This window comes from Protopterus annectens, chromosome 5.part0 (assembly GCF_019279795.1).
Source record: "Protopterus annectens isolate FY-2018-M chromosome 5.part0, PAN1.0, whole genome shotgun sequence".
In the NCBI taxonomy this organism is placed as follows: domain Eukaryota; kingdom Metazoa; phylum Chordata; order Ceratodontiformes; family Protopteridae; genus Protopterus; species Protopterus annectens.
The window spans coordinates 413,064,341-413,088,355 of NC_056735.1; the positions used below are offsets into that span (position 1 = coordinate 413,064,341).

At 43.0% G+C, this 24,015-nt stretch overlaps 1 protein-coding gene across 1 annotated transcript in view; it reads right to left on the reverse strand.

Annotated features, from left to right (window-relative positions):
* KDM6A (lysine demethylase 6A) overlaps positions 1–24,015 on the reverse strand; it is a gene marked incomplete in the record, with an annotated part of 3,528,619 nt that overhangs the window by 1,059,876 nt on the left and 2,444,728 nt on the right. The window contains 1 exon segment of the mRNA XM_044072373.1: positions 16,093–16,865. Within this exon segment, the coding sequence (XP_043928308.1) occupies positions 16,093–16,865 (773 nt within the window).

The following is a 24,015-nucleotide window of genomic DNA, read 5'->3' on the forward strand; positions in this document are numbered from 1 at the left end:
TCGACTTAGAATACACAAAGGCTATACAATCAGTAAGCCATTTAGAAAGCGTACGTTTTGTAACTGCCATGCCCTTTTTATGGTCTGCAAATGCAACAAAAAGTTGATCTGTTTTTCTGTAATCCTTAGTCCTGTCCAAATAAAATCTTAGCTGTCTGTGGACATCTAACTTGTGCAGCATATATTCCAACTTGCTGGTATGGTTTTTGAAGAAAGTAGGGAGTTCAATGGACTGATTAATATTTAAGACAGAACATACCTTAGGAAGGAAAGACGGGTTTGTTCGTAAGGAAACTCTATCTGGGTGGAAAATTAAGTAAGGTGGTTTAATTGATAGTGCTTGCAGCTCTGACACTCTCCGAGCTGAAGTAACCGCTACAAGAAAAAGAGTCTTCCACGACAAAAACTTCAGGAGGCAAGAAGAGGCTGGTTCGAAGGGTGGCAACATTAGTTGCAGCAATAACAAATTTAAATTCCATGGGAATAAAGGGTCTCTGATGGGCGGTCGAAGATGGAAGGAACCTTTCATAAAAGCCTTACAAAGCCTGTGGGACATAATAGAAGAACCGTCCTCACCAACATGGAAGTTGGATATGGCCGCCAACTGTACTCTTAGTGTGGAAGTAGAGGCTCCTTCGTGGAAAAGGATGGATAGAAATTCTAGAACTTTATGTAAAGGAGCAACCAGGGGGTCTAAGTGTTGGCTAGATGCCCAGTACACAAAGCGTTTCCATTTACTCCTGTAGAGTTTTGCAGTGGAAGCCTTATGAGAGGCAACCAAAATGCGTTGAACTGCCAGAGATTAGTAGATAAGACCTGGCTAGGTGGGGAAGTGGAGCAGCCAAGCTGCTAGTTTGAGGGATAGAAGAGACGTGTGAGGAACTCCCGCCGAATGTCAGTAGATCTGGTACTGGGTCCAGGATCCACGGTTCCTCTGTTTGATGGGCTCGAAGAAAGGGGAACCATATCTGTCGAGGCCAGAATGGGGCTATGAGTATAATTGTCCTTTTCAGGTTCATGGCTTTCTGAAGATATTTGGGAATCAAGGGGGTAGGTGGAAATGCATATAGGAGACCCAGGGGCCAATCGCGTATCAGTGAGTCCCTGGGGACATCCCCTGGAGGGGGTAGAAGGGCAAAATAGCTTCTGCATTTTGTATTCATCGGGGAGGCGAATAGATCGCAGCAAGGCTGGCCCCATTTGCGGAAAACTCTGTCCGCCACCTGTAGTTCGAGGGACCACTAACAGGATGGCTCTGCTCAACCTGTCCGCAATGACGTTGGATGACCCCGGGATGTGCGTTGCTATCAGAAAGCAACCCATGGACTCTGCCCATTGCCAAATTCTCATGGCCTCTCTGCATAATGGGTAAGATCTGGTTCCCCCTTGTTTGTTTATGTACCAGACTACTGACATGTTGTCTGTCTGAACTGCTACTGTTCCTAGAGGTAGGAGGGTTTGAAAGTGTTGCAACGCCAAGAACACCGCCCTCATTTCCAGAACATTTATGTGCAAGTTGTACGCCATGTTGGACCATTTCCCTTGGACTGTTCTTCCCTGAAAAAGTCCCGCCCACCCTATCAGAGAAGCGTCCGTGGTTATCGTGGCCGTCAGATTCGGTAGAACAAATGGACGACCCATAGTGAGATCCTGACTTGACACCCACCATGAGAGGTCTCGCTTGCAAGAATCTGTTATCAGAATCTTGTGCGTTAGGGGTAACTGCTGGAACGACCACTGCGTGAACAGCAGCCATTGGAGGAGCCTCATGTGCAATCTCCCCATAGGAACTGCAATCAGGGACGCTGCCATGAGTCCCAAAACCTTCAACACCAATTTGGCCGGGGCTTTCCTGCATTGCAGTAGAAGAAGAACCTGTTCCTTGAGGGATGAAGCCCTTACTTGAGGGAGCTTTACCAGTGTTAAGCGCGTATCTAGGTCTGCGCCGATGAATGAAATATGCTGTGAGGGCAGTAAGGCAGATTTTTCGAAGTTTATGGAAATCCCTAGGTGGGAACAAAGGTTGACTGCATAATCTCTGGCTTGTATGAGGCGACGCTCGGTGGTGGCGGTGAGGAGCCAGTCGTCCAGATAGGGAAACACCCGGAATCCTAGACATCTAAAGTGAGACGCTACCACTGCCATGCATTTGGTAAATACCCTGGGGGCTGAGGTGAGCCCAAAGGGCAGGGCTCGAAATTGAAAATGACTGGCTCCCAGCCGGAAGCGCAGGTGATCTCTGGACGGTCTGGCCATCTTGATGTGGTAGTACGCGTCCTTGAGATCTATCAAGCACATCCAGTCGTCCTTCTGCAAAAATGGAAGGATCGATTGAAGCGTGACCATCCAGAACTTTTCCTTCTTCATGAAGGTATTGAGATTGCTGAGATCCAAAATGGGTCTCCAGTCCCCTGTCTTTTTTGGAACTAAAAAGAACCTTGAGTAAGTTCCGGATCCTTTTTGGTCCGCCGGGACTGGCTGAATGACTCTCTTTTTTTTTTTTTTGAGCAGCTTTGAAATTTCTATTGCTGCTGGGCCTCGCAGACGGGCTGGCACATCTGGAAACCTTCTTTGTTGGGGTGGAGTTGACAAAGGGGATTTTGTATCCTCTGGTTACAATGCTTTTTACCCAGGAGTCTGAGGTGAGAGTTAGCCAGGCCTGTGGGTATAAAGCCAAGCGATCCCCGACTGCCTCCAGAGCAGGACAGTCGGGCCCCCATTCAGGAGTGCTGGAAAGGCTTACCAGGGATAGGATCCCTGTCGCCTTGGTTCTGCCGACCCCCTCTGCCGCCGGGGCGACTTCTTCCATGTCTGCCCCCCCTCTGCCTCTGGGAGGGGGTCACTAAGTGTGGCCTGGAAAGATCCCAGAGTTTTACGGAACCACATTTTTCCGCCTCGTTGCCCTTTGGGGTACGGTCTAGACGGAATGGAAAAACGGACTCTGACAGCAGACAGAGTCTTTCCTTCTTGCTCACACCGAGTTAATGTCTCTTTCACTTTGGGCCCAAAAAGAGTGGCACCATCAAAGGGGGCGTTGGCGAAGGAAGACTTGAAGGCTTCCGCAAATGAGCACAGCCGCATCCAGGATTGTCTTCATAGAGCAATCGCTGAAGCTGCGGCTCTACTCGACCCTTCAGCGGCATACGAGATGAGCCTCATGGACGAGTTCACTATGGAGGTAAGGGTGTTAAGCTGTGCTGTTACCTTATCTGAAACAGCAGCATCTGTGTTACCCTGGAGGGTATCTCCCAGCTCCTTGATGAGATCCCTCTGTAGACGTGTAAAATGTGTCAAATAGTTTAGCAAATGCATGGAAAAAGTCGCTGAACTAAAAATGCGCTTCCCGTATCTGTCCATAGTCCTAGAATTCTTATTAGGAGGATGAACAGAAGAGGAAGACTCCAACATCTCCTTTTTAGTGGCTGCAGCCACCATAGCGTCAACCGGGACTCCTTTGGTGAGATAAATCTTGTCCTGGGGAGCGGTAATAAATTTGCTTGGTTTTCGAGGGACCGGTTCCACTGTGCCCGGTGTCTCCCACGCCCTTCGAGCAATCAAACCCATTAACTCATCGAAGGGCGGAGTAACGCAGGAGGTAGAAGGTTGAGCACCAAAAGCCTTCAGCAACACCGACTCGTCCTCAGTGGGGGCTAGGGACTGCCAATCACCCCTCTGTTTTAAAATCTCCAAGATGTCCGCAAATGAGACATCCTCGGAGGGGGATTTTGGGGACCCCTCTGACTCATCCAAGTCAGTGTCAGAAGTTAGAGATTCCTGTGGGGAATCTAAGTGCCTCCTCTTGCACAATCTTTTCCTCAGAACCTCATCGGAGGGGGATTCCGGTGAGGCCTCTGAGGAACAGGGGGCACCCTCTGGGGATGGCTGAGACAATGGTGCTCCACGCTTTGGATGTGTCGTGGGAACAGAAACAGAGAGCGGCTCTTTAGGGGAGGGAGAAGACGCCGCCGATGAAGTGGTTGTCTGTGTAGACAAAACCTTCCTCATAAGGTCAAAAACCCCTGAACCTCGGGTCGAGGACTCCCCCGGTTCCGAAGAACATGGAAGAATCCCAGACACAGGGCCCATGGGTCTCGACCCCGAGGACAGAGCCGAGCCAATCTGCGCCGAGGCCCCGAGAGGGAGAGTCGGCACCGAAAGGTCGGTACGACTCTCGGTCCCAGAACCAAGGAGAGATCGTCGACTCCGTGACTCACCTATAGGTTCCGATGGAGTCGAGGTCAATGTTGTTGATCGTGCAATGGACGGTTTCGGCACAGAGGGCTCCACTATCATCGGCTCATCCTCTTCCGGCTCCGAAGACTGGATGGGTCTCGAAGGAGGACCTGGTGGAGATAAGGGAAGGCCTTCTAGTTTCGACACCAATTGGGAGGAAACTGCAATCAACTTGGAAAGGGCCGTGTTCTCCATAAGTTTCTGAATGACACGATCCACATCCGTATCGGATAACGGTCTGGAAGATCGGGTCGAAGGGGCCGAAGATGGCACCGACCGAAGAATTGAAGGAGGCGGTAGCTCCGACACCGGCTCCAAGACCTGGGGCTCAGTGAGAGAGAAAAGTTAGACGCTCGGCCCCGAAGTCTGTGGAACCGGCGAACGAACTTTAGAAGATGAACTTGGAGCCGATGACATGGGCTCAGACATCTTCGACCCCTTCGAGGACTTAGAAGCCTGGTCAGACTTGTCCAAGGCCTCCTGGAAAGCAGGCTTAAGAAGTCCCCTGTCTATAAGTTTCCTGCGTCTATCTGTCATGACCCTCCCACTGAAGGAATGGCAAATAGAGCAATCCTCTTGCAAGTGGAGAGGGCCAAGACAGTAGACGCAGGAAGTGTGGTTGTCAGTGATGGACATTTTCTGCCCACACTGACACCTTTTAAAACCAGACTTGGCTTTCTCAGACATAAGCAAAAAAAAAAAAAAAAAAAAAAAAAATCACTGTAAAAAAGAGAAAATTTAACACTAGCTATAATTAAGAGGAAAAAATATAGCTATAGGTTATAGAAGGTAGGCCCCAAAGGGAAACCTATAAAAGAACTAACTACACTACACACACTATAGTATCAGAAACTAAATTTTCAATAACTATAAGAACTATAAGAACTTCTAACAAAACAATAACTATCTTATCTGTCAATAACAAGTTTTCTCTGGTCCGAGCTCTCTTAATGATGTGACCCGTTGCAGCGGCAAACTAGATCTGAGTAATGGCAGGGAGGATTGTGGGATATAGCCTGGTCTCGAGCTTCTCTAAGATGCAGAGCTTTGCTATGCGGCCGACTCGGAGCCGAGGATCAGCTCCGAACCCGTGTGTAAGAACAAATGGCGAGATTGAACACACTCACATTGGGGGTTTATATCATAAGCTCGAAAGCTGATAACTCCGAAGCGCATAACACCGAACTTCAAACCTCGAAGTTCAAAAACGATCTGTAGAACTGAGATCACTATAAAGTGCAGGAAGGGGAAGGGAAGATTTCCTTTTACTGCACTGTAGTGCGATCGCGGAGTTGGTATATTTAAGTAGCGGGAGGTGTAGGGGGTGCAGGGGGGGGCTTGCCCCCCTGCATACAGCATTTTGTTTTTTGTTTTGGGTAATTAGGTTTTTATCTTTTGTGGATTCGATGTTGTCAGCATTCGAGGTTTGAAGTTCGCGATTTTGAGCTTCGGAGTTATCAGCTTTCAATTATGTGATATAGACCCCCCCCCCCAAAAGGACATTTCCCTCAGGAGGAAGCCTGGGGGACCAGTCTCCATCCTAAAAATATGTGCCCTTGGTGAGGGACTCTCTAGGGGAGTCCAAGTGCTTATTCTTGCATGTTCTCTTCCGAGGGGATTCCTCCAAGGTGGGCTCTGGGGAGGACTCGGAAGATACTAGGACTCTAAGCAGGGTAAGTGCCCGTCTGAAAGCGCTGGCAGGAGGGCTGACCCTGGAAGGATGATGAGGCCTCACCGCCCAAAGCTGAGAGGGGCTGGGGAGGACATGGAGATGGAGAGGTGACTGCCAAGCTGGAGAAGGTCTTCCCTACTGCCCGGAAGGCTGACGGACTGGATGAGGCCCCTTCTCCTCCCTGCCGGTCACAACCACCCTGGAAGGGAGGAAGGACCCCAATGCAGCATCAAAGCCTTTAGACGGTATCAGGCCCGAGCTCTCCAGTGCCCACACCCCCAAAGGAAGGGAACGGTCCAAAGATTCAAGGCGCGACCCCCACCTCAGGAAACCAGCACTGACCTCATAGGGCTGAGGTGCAGCATGTTCTAAGGGCAGCAGAACGGAGCCCGCCAAGGACCCTGATGGTGTCAGGGAGGGATACCAGACAGAGACAGCCTCTCACAAGGAATGTTCTGATCCTGGCGCTCTAAACCCATTTGGGTTGGAAGAGGAGAGTGGAGTCCCATGGATGCAGAAAGTCCCCTAAACAACTGTGCTGGGGATGGCAACAAGCCTAACTCCATTTGGGCCTTGAAGACACTCATCATCCTATCCATAAACATGGGTAGCAAGCTTCTGGAAGACACAGAAGAATATCCCAACCTTGCTGGAAATCCTGACAAAGCGCTGTGATCCCGGGAGGGGGACCGACTCCAATGTATGGGATCTCAGAGCGCAAGAGCCTGGATCTGAAGCCAAATATGCTGGACTTGGATCCAGGGATCTGCAATCCGAGAGAGTTGGCTTTTTCGAAGGAGAATCCTTAGAGGAAGGGAGAGGATTCCTCTTAGAATCTGTAAGAATCTTAGAGGCGGAGCCCAAAGCCACTGGACCCCCCCCCCTTTAGCTAACCCCTCAGCAACAACTTGTTCCTACGCTCCATGAGAGCCCTGGGGTTGAATGTGGCACAAATGCTGCATTCCACTTCCAGGTGAGGTTCTCCTAAACAATTATCACACTCCTTGTGCGAGTTGGAATGAGGCAGCTTCTGATCACACAAGGAGCATCTCTTAAAGCCAGAAGGCTTGTTAGACATATTTCAGCCACACACACACACCCTGACAGGGGAGGCACCATGCACACACACGCACCCCGACAGAAACAAAAAAAGGAGCAGAAAATACTAAAAGCAAGAAATACTGTAAAGCTACTACTTTTTTAATGTTATTTATATTTTTAAATTAAATAACAAGCTATGGGGAAAAAAAATGGGAACCCAACAGACAAAACTAATTAAAAGTACAGGGAAGGGAGGAAACAGAAAACTAACTGCACTATAAACCTAAATAAGCCTCGAGAAAAACTATAGAAACAAGGCAGGCAAGGAAGAAACCCAAACAGTAAACACTTATCTTAAAGGAAGGCTCCAAGACTCATCTGTGATAAATAATGGCACAGATAGCATCAGATCATATTTTTAATGCATACATGCTCGGTACAGCAAAAGTACAGTTATGTACACTTACCATAAATGTAGATGTTAGAGTGTATTCACTGTTGCAGTCATCATATTTGGGTAATCTGCAGGCAGGCTGCCCTCAGTCGGCCTGAATAACAAAGTCTTGGGTCCTGTGTCGGTTGCTGTCTCCTCTTCCATGACGTCAGGTCATCAGAGGTATAAAACATGCAGCAGACACCATTTTATTCAGTTTTTCTTGCCCCAGATGTCAGGTGCCCCCCAAATGGGGAGCAAAAATATATATATATATAAACAAACAGAAATATATATAACTGCACTTTTAGCAACATAAACTTTACCTTCATCTAAAAGCAAATACACCACAAAGGCTTTAGTGTACAGTGAAGGAAAGAAAAGGTATAGAAAGGGGGATGGTGGGTGGGTAAACCGGACTGCAACAGTGAATACACTCGAACATCTACATTTATGGTAAGTGTACACAACTGTACAATGTTCTTAGTGCTTCACTGTTGCAGTCATTACATTTGGGTAGAATCCCAAAGCTATGGATGGGAGGATGGAACTAAACAGCATTAGGAGCGGCTATAAGGCCCTGCAGAACTGCAGTGGCAAAGCCTGCCCTGGATTTGGTGAAGAGAGGCAAATGATAATGCTTTGTGAAGGTATGAACAGAGCTCCAAGTAGCAGCTTCTAGAATGTCTTTGGATGGAACCCCTCTGAGAAAAGCTGCTGAAGTAGAGGCAGCCCTGGTGGAATGTGATCTGATCCCCTTGGGCACAGGTTTACCATGGTGCAAGTAGCAGAAACTAATGCAGTGGCTTATCCACTTAGAAATAGCCTGCTTTGATATAGCCTTCCCCTCTGACCCTGCAGCAAATGCTACCAGTAGTTGCTCAGACTTTCTTAGAGATTTGGTCCTGTTTAAGTAGAATCCTAGTTGTCTGTGTACATCCAATGAATGCAGAATCAGCTCCCTCTTGTTCTGCAGATTTGGGTAAAATGTTGGCAGGTGAATGGTCTGGTTAAGAGCCACACTGGATACCACCTTATGCATAAAAGAAGGATTGGTCCTGAGGGACACCCTGTCCGGGTAAAATGTAATAAAAGGCTCCACTGCCATGAGAGCCTGTAGTTCTGAAACCCTTCTTGCTGAAGTGACTGCCAAGAGAAAAGCTGTTTTCCAAGATAGAAATGTTATATCCGCAGTAGCTACTAGTTCAAAAGGAGGGAGGGTGAGTTTTTGCAGCACAAAATTGAGGTCCCATGCAGGAGTTTGTGATCTTCTGGGAGGCCTTAAATTTTTGGCCCCTCTAAGATACTGTTTAAGCAGAGGATGAGAAAGGAGGGGAGGCTCTGTGTTGTAATGAGCCGAGACGGCAGAGGCATGGATTTTTATTAAAGAAAAAGATAGGTCCTTGTCAAGCATCTCAGTCAAATATTATAAAATCTGAGGAATATTGGGCTTTGCTGCGTCAGTTCCTTGTGCTTGGTTCCAAACACAGAATCTCTTCCATTAATCAGCATAAGATTTTCTAGTACTAGGCCTTCTTGCTTCCAAAATGACATCCAACACAGCTTTACTGAGAGGTGTTGTTTGAATAATTAACTGATCAGCCATGCTGCAAGATTCAGAGTTTGGAGCGGAGTGTGCAGAATCTGACTGTTCTGCTGAGACAGCACATGAGGGATTTGAGGCAAGTACCATGGAGGAAGTTGAGACGTATTCCTTAGAAGTGGGTACCAGTGCTGGCGAGGCCAGTCCGGAGCAACTAGGATCATTTTTGTTTTTGCCTGTCTGACTTTTAGTAAGACCTTGGAGAGCAGAGGCAGAAGTGGAAAGGCATAGATTGATAAGTTTTTCCAGCTGAAGGATAGGGCATCCACTTCCCATGCTTTTTTGTGATGAGTTCTTGTGCAGAATTTGTCCAACTGATAATTTTGAGGAGTGGCAAATAGATGCATGTCTGGGCTCCCTCATTTCTGTGTTAACATGCTGAAGATCTGTGGATCCAGTTTCCATTTGTGCGGGTCCATAAGATTTCTGCTTAAGTTGTCTGCCAGAGTATTTTGTTTTCCTGGCAGGAATTGAGCTTGAAGATGTATTTGGTAAGTCAAGGCTGTGTTCCACAACGCCATGGCTGGTTTGCAAAGGGGTTAGGAATGTGTACCCCACTGTTTGTTTATGTACCACATAACTGTGGTGTTGTCCATCCTTATCAGTAGTTGTCCTGGATGAAGTAAGTCCTTGAAGGTTGACAGAGCATTCTGAACAGCTAGCATCTCTTTCTGGTTGATATGCAGATGCATTTGGTTTGGGTTCCATTTGCCCTGAATGCATCTCCCCGCCAGGTGAGCCCCCCAAGCATAGTCTGATGCGTCTGTAGTTAGGGTTTGGGTGGCAGGGGGTATAGTGAATGACAGTCCCTTGTTTTTGTGACATGTCTCTGCCCACCAAAGAAACTCCTGTTGTAGGCAGGGAATGAGAGGAATCATTGTTTCCAGACTGTGACAATGCTGACTCCATAAACGTTTTAGGTACCATTGAAGTTTCCTCATATGCAGTTCAGCATATGGAATTAGTAGAATGCAGGATGCCATGAACACCAAAGCCTGCAGAATTGGTCTTGCAGATAACTGGGTTTTTGTTGCCATTTGCTTGAAGTATGTTGTCAGTTGCCTTTGTTTGTCTGGCGTAAGGTAAGCCATTTGGGCAGTTGTATTCAATTTTGCACCCAGGAATGTAATTATTTGAAAGGGTACCAGTTGTGATTTATTTTTGTTATGGTGTACCCTAGGCATGCTAGAAGCCTTTTTACAAATGCCAGATGTTGAAAAAGAGTGTCCTTATCCTCTGCTTGAATGAGACAGTCGTCCAGTTAAGGATAAATGTGAATGCTTCTTTGTCTGCAGAATGCAATTACTGGTGCCAGGCACTTTGGCTTATCTACTGCACCCAGGGTTTTTACAAAGGGCAGTGCAGAGAATTGGTAATGCAAAACACCTGCTTTGAAGCGGAGGTAACTTCTGCATGATTCCCTTGTTGGGATATGCAGGTACGCCTCTTTTAAGTATAGAGTTATTAACCAAGCATTCCTGCCTAGCATAGGCAGTAGCTGTTGTAAAGTCAGCATTTTGAATTCTGTAATGTCCAGGAACGTGTTCAAAATCGATAAGTCCAGTATTGGACGCCATGAATTGTCTTTTCTGGGTACCAAGAAAAGTCTTGAATAAAAACCTTGTCCTTTTTCCTTTTCTGGTACTGGTTGAATAGCCCCCATATCCATGAGGGACATGACTTGTTTCTGGGCCTCCTACCACTGGTTTTGTGGCAGATCCGGCCATCCGTTTGGAATTGGCAAAGTATGGAAATGAAATCTGTACTCCTGGGATACTATGTTTAATACCCACTTGTCCTGGGTAATTAACTGCCAATTTTGAGCATGAAGTGTTAGTTTTCCCCCCAAGGGAGCTGCCAAAAGCTAAGTGCTTGGTGATGGTAGGGGAAAGTCATTGAGACTGCTTACTGTAGGGTTGTGCTTTGTTTCTTCCACGGTTTTGGAGGTGGAGGCACCCCATTGCTTTGACCTGTAAGAACCCTGTGATTGGTATCTGGAGCCTTTTGAGCACCTGGATTTGCCTTAAGTGGCTCTGTTGGACACAGGAAAGGAACAATTTTTAGTAGGCCAGTGTCTACTGAACTTGGTTGGCTGCACTTGCAAGAAATCTTTTACAGTTTGCATAGATTTAGCTTGGTCTTCCATTTTCTTTAAAGCCTCTTCTGCCTTATTACCAAAGAGAGTATCATGCTGCAAAGGGGCATCCAACAATTTAGCTTTAACATGATCAGGCAGATTTTGCTCCTTGAGCCAGGCATGCCTTCTAATCACAGATCCAGTAATGGCGGCCCTACAAGAGGCCTCCAAGGAATCAAAACCAGATTGCAAATTATGCTTTCCAACCTGTTCTGCTGAATGCAATCATTCCTGTAACTCTATTTTCCACACAATCAGAAATCAACATTTTCTGTTTCAGTAAGCCCATAACATGCTGTTGATATTTAAGCACATGAAACGGGCAGTTTAAGGCCCTGATTGCCAAGGTTGCAGACATATAAACATTCTTTCCCCATCTATCCAAAGCCCTGGAATCTCTGTCAGAGGAGGTAGGATTTTTGGCTGTAAAGGCCTTTACACCCTTGGGACCCTGAGAAATAGTCTCAGGATCAGCAGCAGGATTTTTGAATAGAAATTTGTGGGAGTCAGGGACCCTGTAATATCTGTCTGGCTTACTAGGAGCCGGCGGCAGGGAATCAGGAGCCATGCTTGATTCCGAAAACACATCAACAATGTCTAATGCAGGAGGTACTGCCAAAGGCCTATGCTGAGGAAGAAGGAGGAAATCCCTAAGACTCTTTTTTTTTATTTTGTTTCAGAGAAGTCCTGACCCTCCCAGTGAAAACGTTCCCTTAAAGTATGCAAAGTCTCTGCAAAAGAGTAATCCTCCAGAGGAGATGCAGATGGGATGGATTCCTCTGCATCAGAATCCTCATAGGGTGGGGAACAGAAAATTCCTGATCAGAAGAGGAAACAGAAGAAATGGAAACCTGATCTGAAGATTCATAATCAGTGCCTTGCGTAGGCCTCTTAGCAAGGGGGGGGGGGGGGGGGTTGGGAAGCCCTGATCAAGGTAATTAAATCCTCAGCCATTTTGATCATTTTTTTTAGGCATAGGGGCCTGAGCACATGGCTCATGCATCATTGTTTTAGACACAGAAGATGTTTTTGACCTTGTTTTTGAGGCTGGCGTTGGTTTAATATAAAAATGTTGAGGCCTGGAAACACCCTCAGAAGCCAGTGCCTGCTCAGCGGCTCCAGACTGATCCAAGGGAGAGACATCCGTGGGTTCCATACTCTGAGAATTTTGCGGCATACCGGACTCTGAATGGGTCTCGGTAGAGGCCTGCAACTCAAAAGTAGCGGGTATCAAGGGCTGCGAAAGCGCCTCACTGAGTAGTGGTGAACCAGCGACTGGCTTAGGAGAAGCTTCAAAGTCGGTTTTGGGCCTCGACGGTCTGTCTCTGTCTTTTTCTTTGCATTTTTTGTGAACTCCGGTAGTCGGATTGCTAACAGATGACATTTCAGGATAATTAAATCTTGAACCAAAATATTTAGAAGCAAAAATATACAGACGCTTAATAGCACGTTGGTTAAATCTAGCACAAAACCGACAGCAAGACACGTTGTGATCTGGGTCTAGGCAAGGAATACAGTACAAATGAAAATCCTTATGAAGTATTTGCTTCCCACAAGTAATACAATTATTAACTTTTACTGGCATAGGTAAGGAGCAAGAAAAAGTTTCCCCAATGGGGTACTTAGCTTTAGTTTGAAGACTTCAGTTCTGAAACTCAATTGCAAAAATTTCAGGAGTCGGCCGACTGGCACTTGCGAACTGCTTCTGCTTAGGGCACCGCACAGTAAGAAAGACTGAATAAAATGGCGTCGGCTGCATGTTTTATACCCCTGACGACCTGACGTCATGGAAGAGGAGACAGCAACCGACGCAGGACCCAAGACTTTATTCAGGCCGACTGAGGGCAACATGCCAGCAGATTACCCAAATGTAATGACTGCAACAGTGAAACACGAAGAACATCTTCACCGACAGATGACTGGGCATTTTTCTGTTTGCTGACGTACACTGGTCTCTTGGACTATTTACATTACTGCCATTTCACATAAGCTGAGTTGTTGTACTGACAATAATACAAACTAACAAGTTAACGGTTGACCCTACAAGAAATGTTGTCATTGAGCTGACACTCCACTTATCTGCCAGCTTAAAAAGTTGGTTTACAGTTAGTTCTGCTAGTATGGAGGAAAAAGTTCTGAATATGGTCCAGGTGATTTTGATTAGAGACTTTAGCATCTGTAGGAAATGGCATGAGGGAAGAGAGGAGTGATGAGGCTCAGCTTGCTCACATCCCTTTTGGGGAGAATATGTGGATAATGGAGTGTTACTTTGAGGTTCATTTAAAAACATGGGCTTGTACTGGCAGCAGGGCTAGGCTTCTGGGAGGGTTCTGTCTCTGCCTTAGGCTGCAAGGCTCAAGGCTATTAGACTGTTAGGCAATGGCCCATAGGCACACCAGCAAGAAAGTGGGTGGGGGCTGCTATTCAAATAGTCAAACCTTCTGTTTGTGGACATGCAAGCTCTCTAGTCCTCTTATCACCTACATTCTTCACTTCTCCATCCAGTTTGATGGGTGAGTAGTTACTCTGCCCAGCAAGGATACAACCAGACCAGATAAGGCTTGGGGAATAAGAACAGACTTATGGGAGAATGCCTCAATGCCACAGAGGGAACAGTAGTAGTCAAGCATAGAGATTAAATAATCAGACCTGAAAGAAAAAAAAAATGATGCTCTACAAGACTACAAAAAGAGAATGTAGATTACAGCAGGAAATATGGCATCAGATGTGGAACTACTAATTCATCTTCTGCATCTGTACTTTTTACGCAGGTACAGCTTCTTTAAATTTTAAATTAAAGCCTAGTTAACATGCAGGAACGAATGGGGTAGAAGAAAGGTACAAATGGCAGCTAAAATGCAACTCTCCTAAAACAAAAGAATAACTTGACATCAGGTAACCCTGCTTGATTATTAAACAGTGTGGATCATCATCTCTTTCACTGAAACAGCAGTGCTTTCAGATGTGTACCCTGCAATGTCAAATACTGCAACTAGTGAGCATGCCTAGGTCCCAAGGATCCTGGTTCTTTCCTGCCACTCGGACAGCTGGATACAGATACTCATCATTCATGATGTATGGCATTTGAGGCCTAAACCATAGTATCATTTTAGTAGGCAAATAATGAGCCAGGACTAGTACTGACATGGTCAGTGCTGTCTTGGGGGACTGTCAGTAAAATGTGAAGCACTGCAATTAGTGCCAGCTTACTCATCCTGGTTATCCAAAGATGTCTTAGGGATGTAAACATCTGACCTGCCTCACTATCAAAAGTATGTTAGTTGATGAAGGTCCTTCCAAGATTGATTGATGGGCAGACTCAATATGATGCCCCCAAATCACTGCCAGAGCACCCCAAACCACTATTAGAAGACCCAAAAATCAAACATAACAGTGAAGCAGCATGACAATTCCTGTATTGGTACTCCTATGATCAAATGAGCTTCTCTTAGCTTACCTTAAATCTCCTAGTTTTAACACTAGTGTTAATCAGATTAACAATAAAGTGGTCACAGATTTCAAACTATTGGGTGGAGCAGCCATAGCGATCAGGCCCAGCTCAAATGACCCTCTCTGTAGGGTCTACTTTAGAACAGCGAACGATCAGATGATCAAACGATGTTAGAGCGAACACATATCGAACAGGCAAAATAGCGAAAGGCCGGAACAGCGAATTGTTTTCCCAGGGAAAGAAATCGCTGCGCCGGCCGTCGGGGTTGTGCCATTTCCTCCATTGTAGGGTGATCCTGAAGTTGGTATATTTAAGTGGGGGGGGGGTGAAGTCCCCCACTTTTATTTTTTTTTTTTTGGGGGGGGGGTCGCTGTTCTGGTTGTTCACCGTTTTGGATTTTCAACATTTAGGGGTAGATATAACAACGTTCGATCATCTGATTGTTCGTTGTTATAATATAGACCCTCACTGTAGTATTAAAAAGTCTGTGTAAAACAAATTCAAAACAGGAATTCCTCAGGGATTAATAAACCAACAAACTACTGTAAATTAAATAAGCCATAGACAAAGAAATTTAACAATAAATCATACATCAACTACCTGCTGCAATTCCACTAGTTAAGCAATAGGTGGTAAGGCACCCCACTACAAAAAATGTACAAGTACTAGACATGAACATAAGGGTATTAATAAAGATGTTACTACTTAATGGCAAAGGAAAGGACGGGCATGTGCTTTCTGTTAATGAAGCAGTGTTAAGACTGCACTGTGTCCTACCTCTCAATGTCTTAGCACAAGAAATCTGGACAAAGCCTAAAATAATGGGGGGAAAAAGACCCAAACATAGTGACAGATTTTAAAAACTGCTCTTATAAATTTAGAAAGTTGCAAGACCAACTGGATTTGTATTAGCATATATTTTCTGAAAGATACAAAGTCTGAAATTGAACTTGCATCATTATATATTGAGTCATTCCTCAGCGCGTTGCAGAAAAAAACTAATGAGGTACAGACTCGAGATAAGAAAGATCGGGACAGTTGACAGGTATGAATGTGTCTTGATCTTGCAGTACAATCAAGAGCTCAGTATTTTTCATCACATTTTAAAGGGAAAAAACACCTTAATAAAAGATCAACTCATTCTAAAATCAGCAGAAAGATCACATTCCTTTGATGTCAGGAAACCATTAACAGCTACAGTCCATGCACTAATTAATGATGGAATGATGGCACACACGTCAAAAGTCAATATATAAAAATTAAGCCTTTCATGTGGAAAGCAGACAAGGAAACAAATGGATTAATTTACCTTTTTAACATAATTTACATAACTTTGCAGATGTCATTCATGTTTACAGGGGATATGCATATGTTAAAAAAATACAACTATGATTATTAGGCAGTTTTTCCCTGCACAATGTAAACTTTAAGCCTGCTAAAGTAACACTTTTGAATGATGCCTGGTGATACGCTTCCCCAAAAAGGATTTTTCCCAGAATTTCAGAATGAATGTAACACTTACCTGCAAGCTTTAAGTACTTCTATAGAACTAGGATAAATGGACACAGAAGATGAAGGCAAATGTAAAGGTCCTGGTTTGTTACAAATGAAAAGAGGGTCAATTTTCATGGGGCTTTGGGATTCCTCCAACCCTTTTCCATTAAAGGAATGTCCAATTCTAAATGAAGGGCTGTTAAGGCTAACACTGTTCATGGTAGTTTGTTCAACAGACTTGGGTGAAGGGGTTGCTGTGGAAATGGCTGATGAAGGCGATGAAGCAAGAGAGCTGTCTGTCTTTTTATGAACTGCTGGGTGCACATTATTAATTCTGTCCAAGGTCCCAGAACCAACATTGCTACTGTCTTTTCCCATCAACAAGGCAGAGAGCTGAGGATTGTCTGAACTAAGTACACCTGGTGACTTGGATTCTCCATGGCTAGGGCTACAAACAGCATCTACCACCAAATGATGGACATGATTAGAAAGTCCCTCTCTGCTGGAAGTGCTGTTAGGAGTCCCTCCAGTATGCCTGTTTAAATCAGGCACTGATGTTACGTGTCCTGAAGGCTTGCTCTCTTTGGTTAAGGTAATGCCTTGTCTACCTGAGGTAGCAATGTGAGAAGAGAGGTGATTGAGAGCAGCCCCTTGAGTTACTGAATTGCTAGACATGGAATGTCCAACCTGATTTTGAATACCAGTACCAGCTGTCTGTAGATGCTGGGAAGGCCCAGTGGAAGAGAGTGGTCGTTCACTATTAGGACCTGCCAAATGTGAACTCTGACCTTTGTGAAGCCCCTAAAACAGAAAGAGAGATAATTTTAGATTTAAGACATTCAAAATACCTTTTTTCATCCAATGGCATGAATACAGACTAAAATAAAATGTACTCAAACAAAACTACAAACCAGCAAAATGACAGAAAAATAACGCAGTTTCACCTACTTCTATGTATTTAATCTGGAGATGAAAAGATGGAATTAAGGGGAAAAGATGGTTATTAAAGAAGAATACAAAAAAACCTGATCAATGGTATACAATTCCGTTTGGAAAAGCTGCACGCTTGTTTCAATAATAAAGGGGTATATCCTTCAACACTTAACATTCATTACCAATTCAAGAAAAGCTTGTACTTAGTCGTTCATAGAAAGTCTGTAAATAGTTGCTCCTTGAGTTCAAAACAACGGCATTCTACATGACCTCGCATTTCAATCTTGATGGCTAAAAATGCTATTCACACTTCTCAAAAATTTATATAGGAATCCTGTTTTCAGCATACAACCTGCTTTATTACCATTTAAGACACACAACAGAAGGCATCCTCTGTCCACTGTTACAACCTGAATTCACAGAGAAGAGCATTGTACTTGTGGATCCATGTCCAAGCAGCAATTTTTTTTCTCTGGTGACTACAGTGGTCACTGGCAAGTGTGCTGATTAAGCTGATAAATCAGATGAATGCTTGTCCTGCTCCAATGACGAGAAAAAAGGAGCAGGAAAAGAGAAGGTACAGACACCTCCCTGGTGGGAGGCATAAGACTTTCATAAACAAGAGCTGGAGTCAATAAAGCTGCAAAAGAGATGGAGTGAATGAGCTACTAATGCAGAAATGAGTCAACCACCTGAATATATGAACAGTATCACTTACTGCAACAACATATCTAGACTGGTAGTTTCATCTTCTTTAGTCAAAGCATTAAAACTGGTAAGAGTCTGGCAGTCAGTCAAAACTCTCTCATGCTACCTAACCATTCCCTTTTTAGGAACAATGCTATGCTACTAAGATCCCACTCCACATCTCTAAAGTCTGTGTAAAGTAATAACGAATTAAACTAATTTAAGTATACACAGAGCTATACAGCTGCCATCATGGGGAGGTAGTAATAATGAAGGTGGAAATGTTAATCCAAATGTATTGTTATGGCAAGTACATTTTGTATACAGAAATGCAATTTCATCTTCATTACTCAGAAGGGAGTCTCCAATGCGCACATACACATGGGGGGATTCTCACGGAAGAATGCACTGAACTATGGTGCCACCAAAGGAAGACCTGGATCTCGAGACTGTATCCAGCTTAGTGTCTTTCAAGTGTTCAGCAATGTCCATGTAACTTCTGCACAAATATTTTCCAACAATGCAGTTTTAAAGAATCCCTGCAAATTAACCACATCCGTAGTAGACTTGGCTCTAGGTTCTGACACCAATTATTTGCTATGCTTCTGGCAGCAATACTGGATGACAGTCATTCATACAGCATTAACCGGTACCTTACTGCCCTGACCTCTTTTTGGGAAATAAAATGGAATTAGAAAACTTTTTTAATGGACTTGTTTTTTTATAATAAAAAATACAAAGTTGCCTATGGCCTAATGGGAACCAGGATCTGGAATGAGCCTAATGAAAAAGCCTAGGGCTGGCAGAAATAATGTTCAGCACAGGAGGCACTCAGTTCTTCATTGCTAGCAAGAAGGTGGCCTAGGATGACATATGGTTCACAGTTAGGAAGTACTGCCAAATAGAGTCACAGATGTCAGAAATGGATCTCCAGCACTTGACCGACCTGACAGATTAAGGTCAAGGATTCCTGAGTTACAGCTCCAAAGCCACCAAATAAATTGCTTGGCAAGCAACAGGGAACAGGAGATTGCTCAAACACACAATTCAGCAAAAAGAGGGACTGGGAGACCCGTACCTTGGGCTTCTTAGCAGAATGGAAATATAAGAGGGTAGGGGTTTCTTGCCTTCCACTACCCATGTTACTGAAGAAGCAGTAGTAGTACTGGCAGACAACTTAACCATGGAAGCCTGAGGTATAGTAGTAGTTCTGAGCTTCTCTAAATCTAACCTAATCCTGTATTCTTGTAAGACTGGAAGCTTAAAGGCAGCACAAATTTCACACTGCACTCAAGAAATGCACCTATCCTAGTTGTGTAACAGTGTGTGCTTGGTTTCTTGGGGAATTTTCATCCAATATTTACACTTATTAAACTCTCAGTTCTCCTTATCCGTCTCTATAACACCACAACAAAACACCCAAGAGAAAAAAAAAATGCTCAAACAAGTACAGTACACACCTCAAAAAAAAAAAAAAAAACTCTAGAGAGACCGAGGTGTGGGCAGCAAAAATGGTAGGCAATTCATAAACTCATTATTTTGCTTGAATTTGAAAAAAAAAATGAATGTACTGACCTTAAACTGTATAAAGACTAAAAGAAATAATAATTATGTACTTGCCATAATTTGGTATCTGTATTATTCGTAGTCACCATTCATCACGTATTTGTCTAGGATCCGACATCAGATCCGAGTTGGCAACACTTACGACAACTTAGCTGAAGCTCCTCCCCTCCTATAATGCTCTACTGCCCTCTAAGCCCTCAGATCAAGGTTGCCCTGGAGAAAGAAGACCGAGTAAACCTGCCACCAGAAAAGGTCCAGCTAATTTTCCGCCAAACCCACAGGAAGGGGGAAAGAAGGGTAGGATCGCGAAGAATGCTGACTATGGATAACACAGATACCAAGTTAAAGTAAGTACACAACTATTAATCTGATGTTATCCTAGTCAACATTCATCACGTACGGGTCAGAGTCCCCAGCTACCCATCATTCTCAGGTGGCCTCATGGAAGGACATGCCAAACAGCAAGCCAAGGAAAGGGCTTCCCCTAGAAAATAGGTTGAGCTTGTAGTGAGTAATAAAGGCATGAGGGGAAGACCAAGTTGCTGCTGCTGCACAAATGTCATCCAAGGAATGGTGAGCCGAGAAGGCAGCTGATGTAGCCATTGACCTGGTAGAATGAGCCCTATCGGGTCCAGGCATTGGAGAACTACAGAAGCAGTAGATGTAAGAGATGCAATGGAACCCAAGAAAAAGTGCCAAAAGGTGAAGCTCCAACAAAATCACCACGTAGCCGATATCCTCCAACCTCAAACCAGAATTTATTATAAACAGAACACAAAACAATAAAGGTTAAGCGCTTTCGTCAGTTGACTTCATCAGAACAGTGACATCAAGTAAAGCACACTCGTATATCAGCCAATACTTCCTATTAATACCAATTAGTCCATCATTTATGCAAATCAGTTCTTAAAAGGATAATGTTATACAAAAGAGTGTAAAAAATATATAAAAGAACATCAATTCAAACCTCACATAGAAAACAGTAGATATAAAAATGCATGAAGTATAAAAATGACTACATCTGAAACATGATGTTTTATCAATTTATAAGCTCTACATTTACGCTCAGGTTTGATACTAACATGGTCATTTAATCCAGACGGGACTGTGGCATTCAATTCTAATTGCCATCTAGTTTCTGCCCTTAAAAGTTTGTTGCTCCAATCCCCACCTCTTATATCCTTTCCGACCACTTCAAGTATACCAAACAGAAAGTTATGATCAGGAAATATTTGAATATGTTTGGATAGTACATTCTTCTCATCATTCTTAGAAATACTATATAAATGTTCATAAATCCTCCTACGTAACTTTCTTTCTGTCTTTGATACATAATAATGTTTACAAGATTGACACACTGCTAAATATACAACTCCTGGAGTATTACAAGTCCCTGCACAAAATGTCACCTCAATATTATAAGGTCCCAATAAGACCGAAGGGGTTCTTATAATATGTTTACAATAGTCACAGTTACCACATATTGTAGTCACCCTGCTGTTAACTTTCCTAACTTGCCCATAGTTTTCAAATAAACTTTTTAAATTCCTGTTAACTTTTTAAGTAAAGGAAGGTTGATGACCAACTATGGACCATAATTCCTGGTTGCACTTAAAAATACTCCAATTGTTCATAATAATATTCCTAACTTGGAGAGATGTTTCACCCTCGGTTAGCACCATAGACTTAATATAATCCATAGTAGCTAAGTTAGCCAACGGGAGCACAACTGCTCCCCATTGCTACTCCAGCAACTTGGCGAAAAAATTCACCTTCAAAACTGAAATAATTATTTTTCAGAATCACTTCCATTAACACCATAATGAAATTAATCATGGTGTTACATAAATTAGTTTTTTCAACCAATGCTTCATGGAAGAACTCTAAACATATCTCGTGCGGGATAGAGGTAAATAAATCCACAACATCTATGGTGGAAAAACACACTTCTTTACCATAGTATTCCTTTTTGATTTTTTTAAAAAAAATCCCAAGAATCTATCAATATGTGTTCAATAGGCAACAAACTTTTCCTAACCATGCGGTCCACAAACACCCCCAAGGGGTACGTCACACTGTTTTGTCCAGCTATAATCAGCCTATATGGAGGATCACTAATGTTTTTATGAGTCTTGGGTATCCCAAAAGCAATGGGAATAGTAGGTTTTTCGATTTGTAAAAAATTATACATCTCTTCATTAATCACCCCTTGAAGTAACGAATCCTCCAATAATAGCCTAATCTTCCTACAAGATATATTAATTTGGTTTTTAGACACATTCATATTTAGTCTCATCTTGCAACATACAGGAAATCTTATTATTATAATCAATTTTATTAACAACAGTCATGCCGCCACCCTTGTCAGGCTTCATAAACCTTAAATTAGTATTACTTCTCAGTTGTTTTAAAACTGATTTCTCAGTCATAGTCAAATTAAAAAACCTAGGTTTGTGTTCCTTAAGTATCTGATATATTTCCTGACAACATGTTTTTTCAAAGGTATTTAATAAAGGATGCAAAGGGGGATCAAAACAACTCTTCTTCAAGCAAAATGTTGTTCCCCCTGTACAGGTATCTCTAATAGAATCTTTATATAAAAGACTCAAGTTTAATTTTCTTACAAAGAGCTTTAACTCTGTTAATGTATCACTAATTCTTACTTTGTTAGAAGGTACAAATTTTGTACCTTTCATTAATAGGTGAAAGACATCTTTATTAATGTTAATACCAGCATAATTAAATATTTTAAAACCCTTATATGTACAAAGTAAACCATCGAGTTCAAACCTTATAGTCCCAGAGTCTTCAGACTCCACATCTGCACAACTACCTACGACTGGGGGTAATTGTTCTTCTTCCAGCCGGTTTGTCCCCTGTAACTGTTCCCCCCCCCCCCGCACCCTGTGCTCCTAAAAAAAAACTAAATCATCTCTAAAGCTATTTTTGTGTTGTAATCTAGCTGACCTTCTTAGTGGGGGAAATTCTAAGTCATAAGTGTTAATACCACCTCCCTGTCTATCTACAGGCACTGGCCTTCTTGGTACTCCTTCATTAACCTGGGGATTGCTATCAATGTCTTCGCCTTCACAGTATGCCTTAGGCAGGGGGTATGCCATGTTATGTTTATATTCGTATTCATTCCTGAGTAATTTTTTTTCTTTTTTCTATCTATATTAATACCAACATCATGTTCCACTTTATCAAACATGTTATTATATCTAAAATTAATTTTGTTAAAATTTGCATCATTCAAAATACAATTGTTAAATTTATCAATGTCCTTTAATAATTCATCAATCCTCTTGTTGTTGATTTTTATAATAAAGTCCAACAATTTCATACCATGCCCGTCGAACATTTCTAACAGTTCACAAACTTCAGGTTGTCCCTTCTTGAGGCCATTTGGGAATTTAAAAACACGCAGACCTTTAGGCACTCTTTTTTTATCAATACATTCTTTAAGGTATGCATTATCGCACTGTAAACCCCAAACTTTATATAACTTAGACTCAAGTGATACTAACCTCGAGTCCAGGGTGTCTGTAACATCAACAGTTCCATTTTAAAAAAAAAAACATCATCCACTTTCTTCCAATTGCTCAAGCGATCATAGTTTTGATTAAAACCACAGTTTCCAACCCTATTAAAGTTCCCATTGCTTGTTGTTCTTGTTTCATCAGTTGTTTCCAGGTTGCACTGACTCAAATTATGTCTATTACAAGCGCCCTGAGAAGTATCTCTGGTTTCCCTTTGTACAAGTAAATTCTCACTAACGGAAACAGGAAGTGGAGGATTTTGTAAACGAACAACCGCTTCCTGTAGTTCGGACACTTTGTTCGTTAAGTTCAAAATAAGCTGTAACAAGCTCTCGCTGTTACCCACGCCCCTTTGACCACAGGGAAAGGGAACCAAGTCGAATTCATCCTTGAAAACAGGGGATAACTCGTTAGTATCCATAGTGAGGTCAAGGAGGCGACTCCACACCGTAAATAACACAACCCAAGAAAAAGTGCCAAAAGGTGAAGCTCCAACAAAAGTTCAACAAAATCACCACGTAGCCGATATCCTCCAACCTCAAACCAGAATTTATTACAAACAGAACACAAAACAATAAAGGTTAAGTGCTTTCGTCAGTTGACTTCATCAGAACAGTGACACCAAGTAAAGCACACTCGTATATCTGCCAATACTTCCTATTAAAACCTGCCAATACTTCCTATTAAAAGTAAGAAATAGTGATACATTAACAGAGTTAAAGCTCTTTGTAAGAAAATTAAACTTGAGTCTTTTATATAAAGATTCTATTAGAGATACCTGTACGGGGGGAACAACTTTTTGCTTGAAGAAGAGGAGTTGTTTTAATCCCCCTTTGCATCCTTTATTAAATACCTTTGAAAAAACATGTTGTCAGGAAATATACCAGATACTTAAGGAACACAAACCTAGGTTTTTTAATTTGACTATGACTGAGAAATTAGTTTTAAAACAACTGAGAAGTAATACTAATTTAAGGTTTATGAAGTCTGACAAGGGTAGCGGCATGACTGTTGTTAATAAAATTGATTATAATAATAAGATTTCCTGTATGTTGCAAGATGAGACTAAATATGAATGTGTGTCTAAAAACCAAATTAATATATCTTGTAGGAAGATTAGGCTATTATTGGAGCATTCGTTACTTCAAGGGGTGATTAATGAAGAGACGTATATTTTTTTACAGATCAAAAAACCTACTATTCCCATTACTTTTGGGATACCCAAG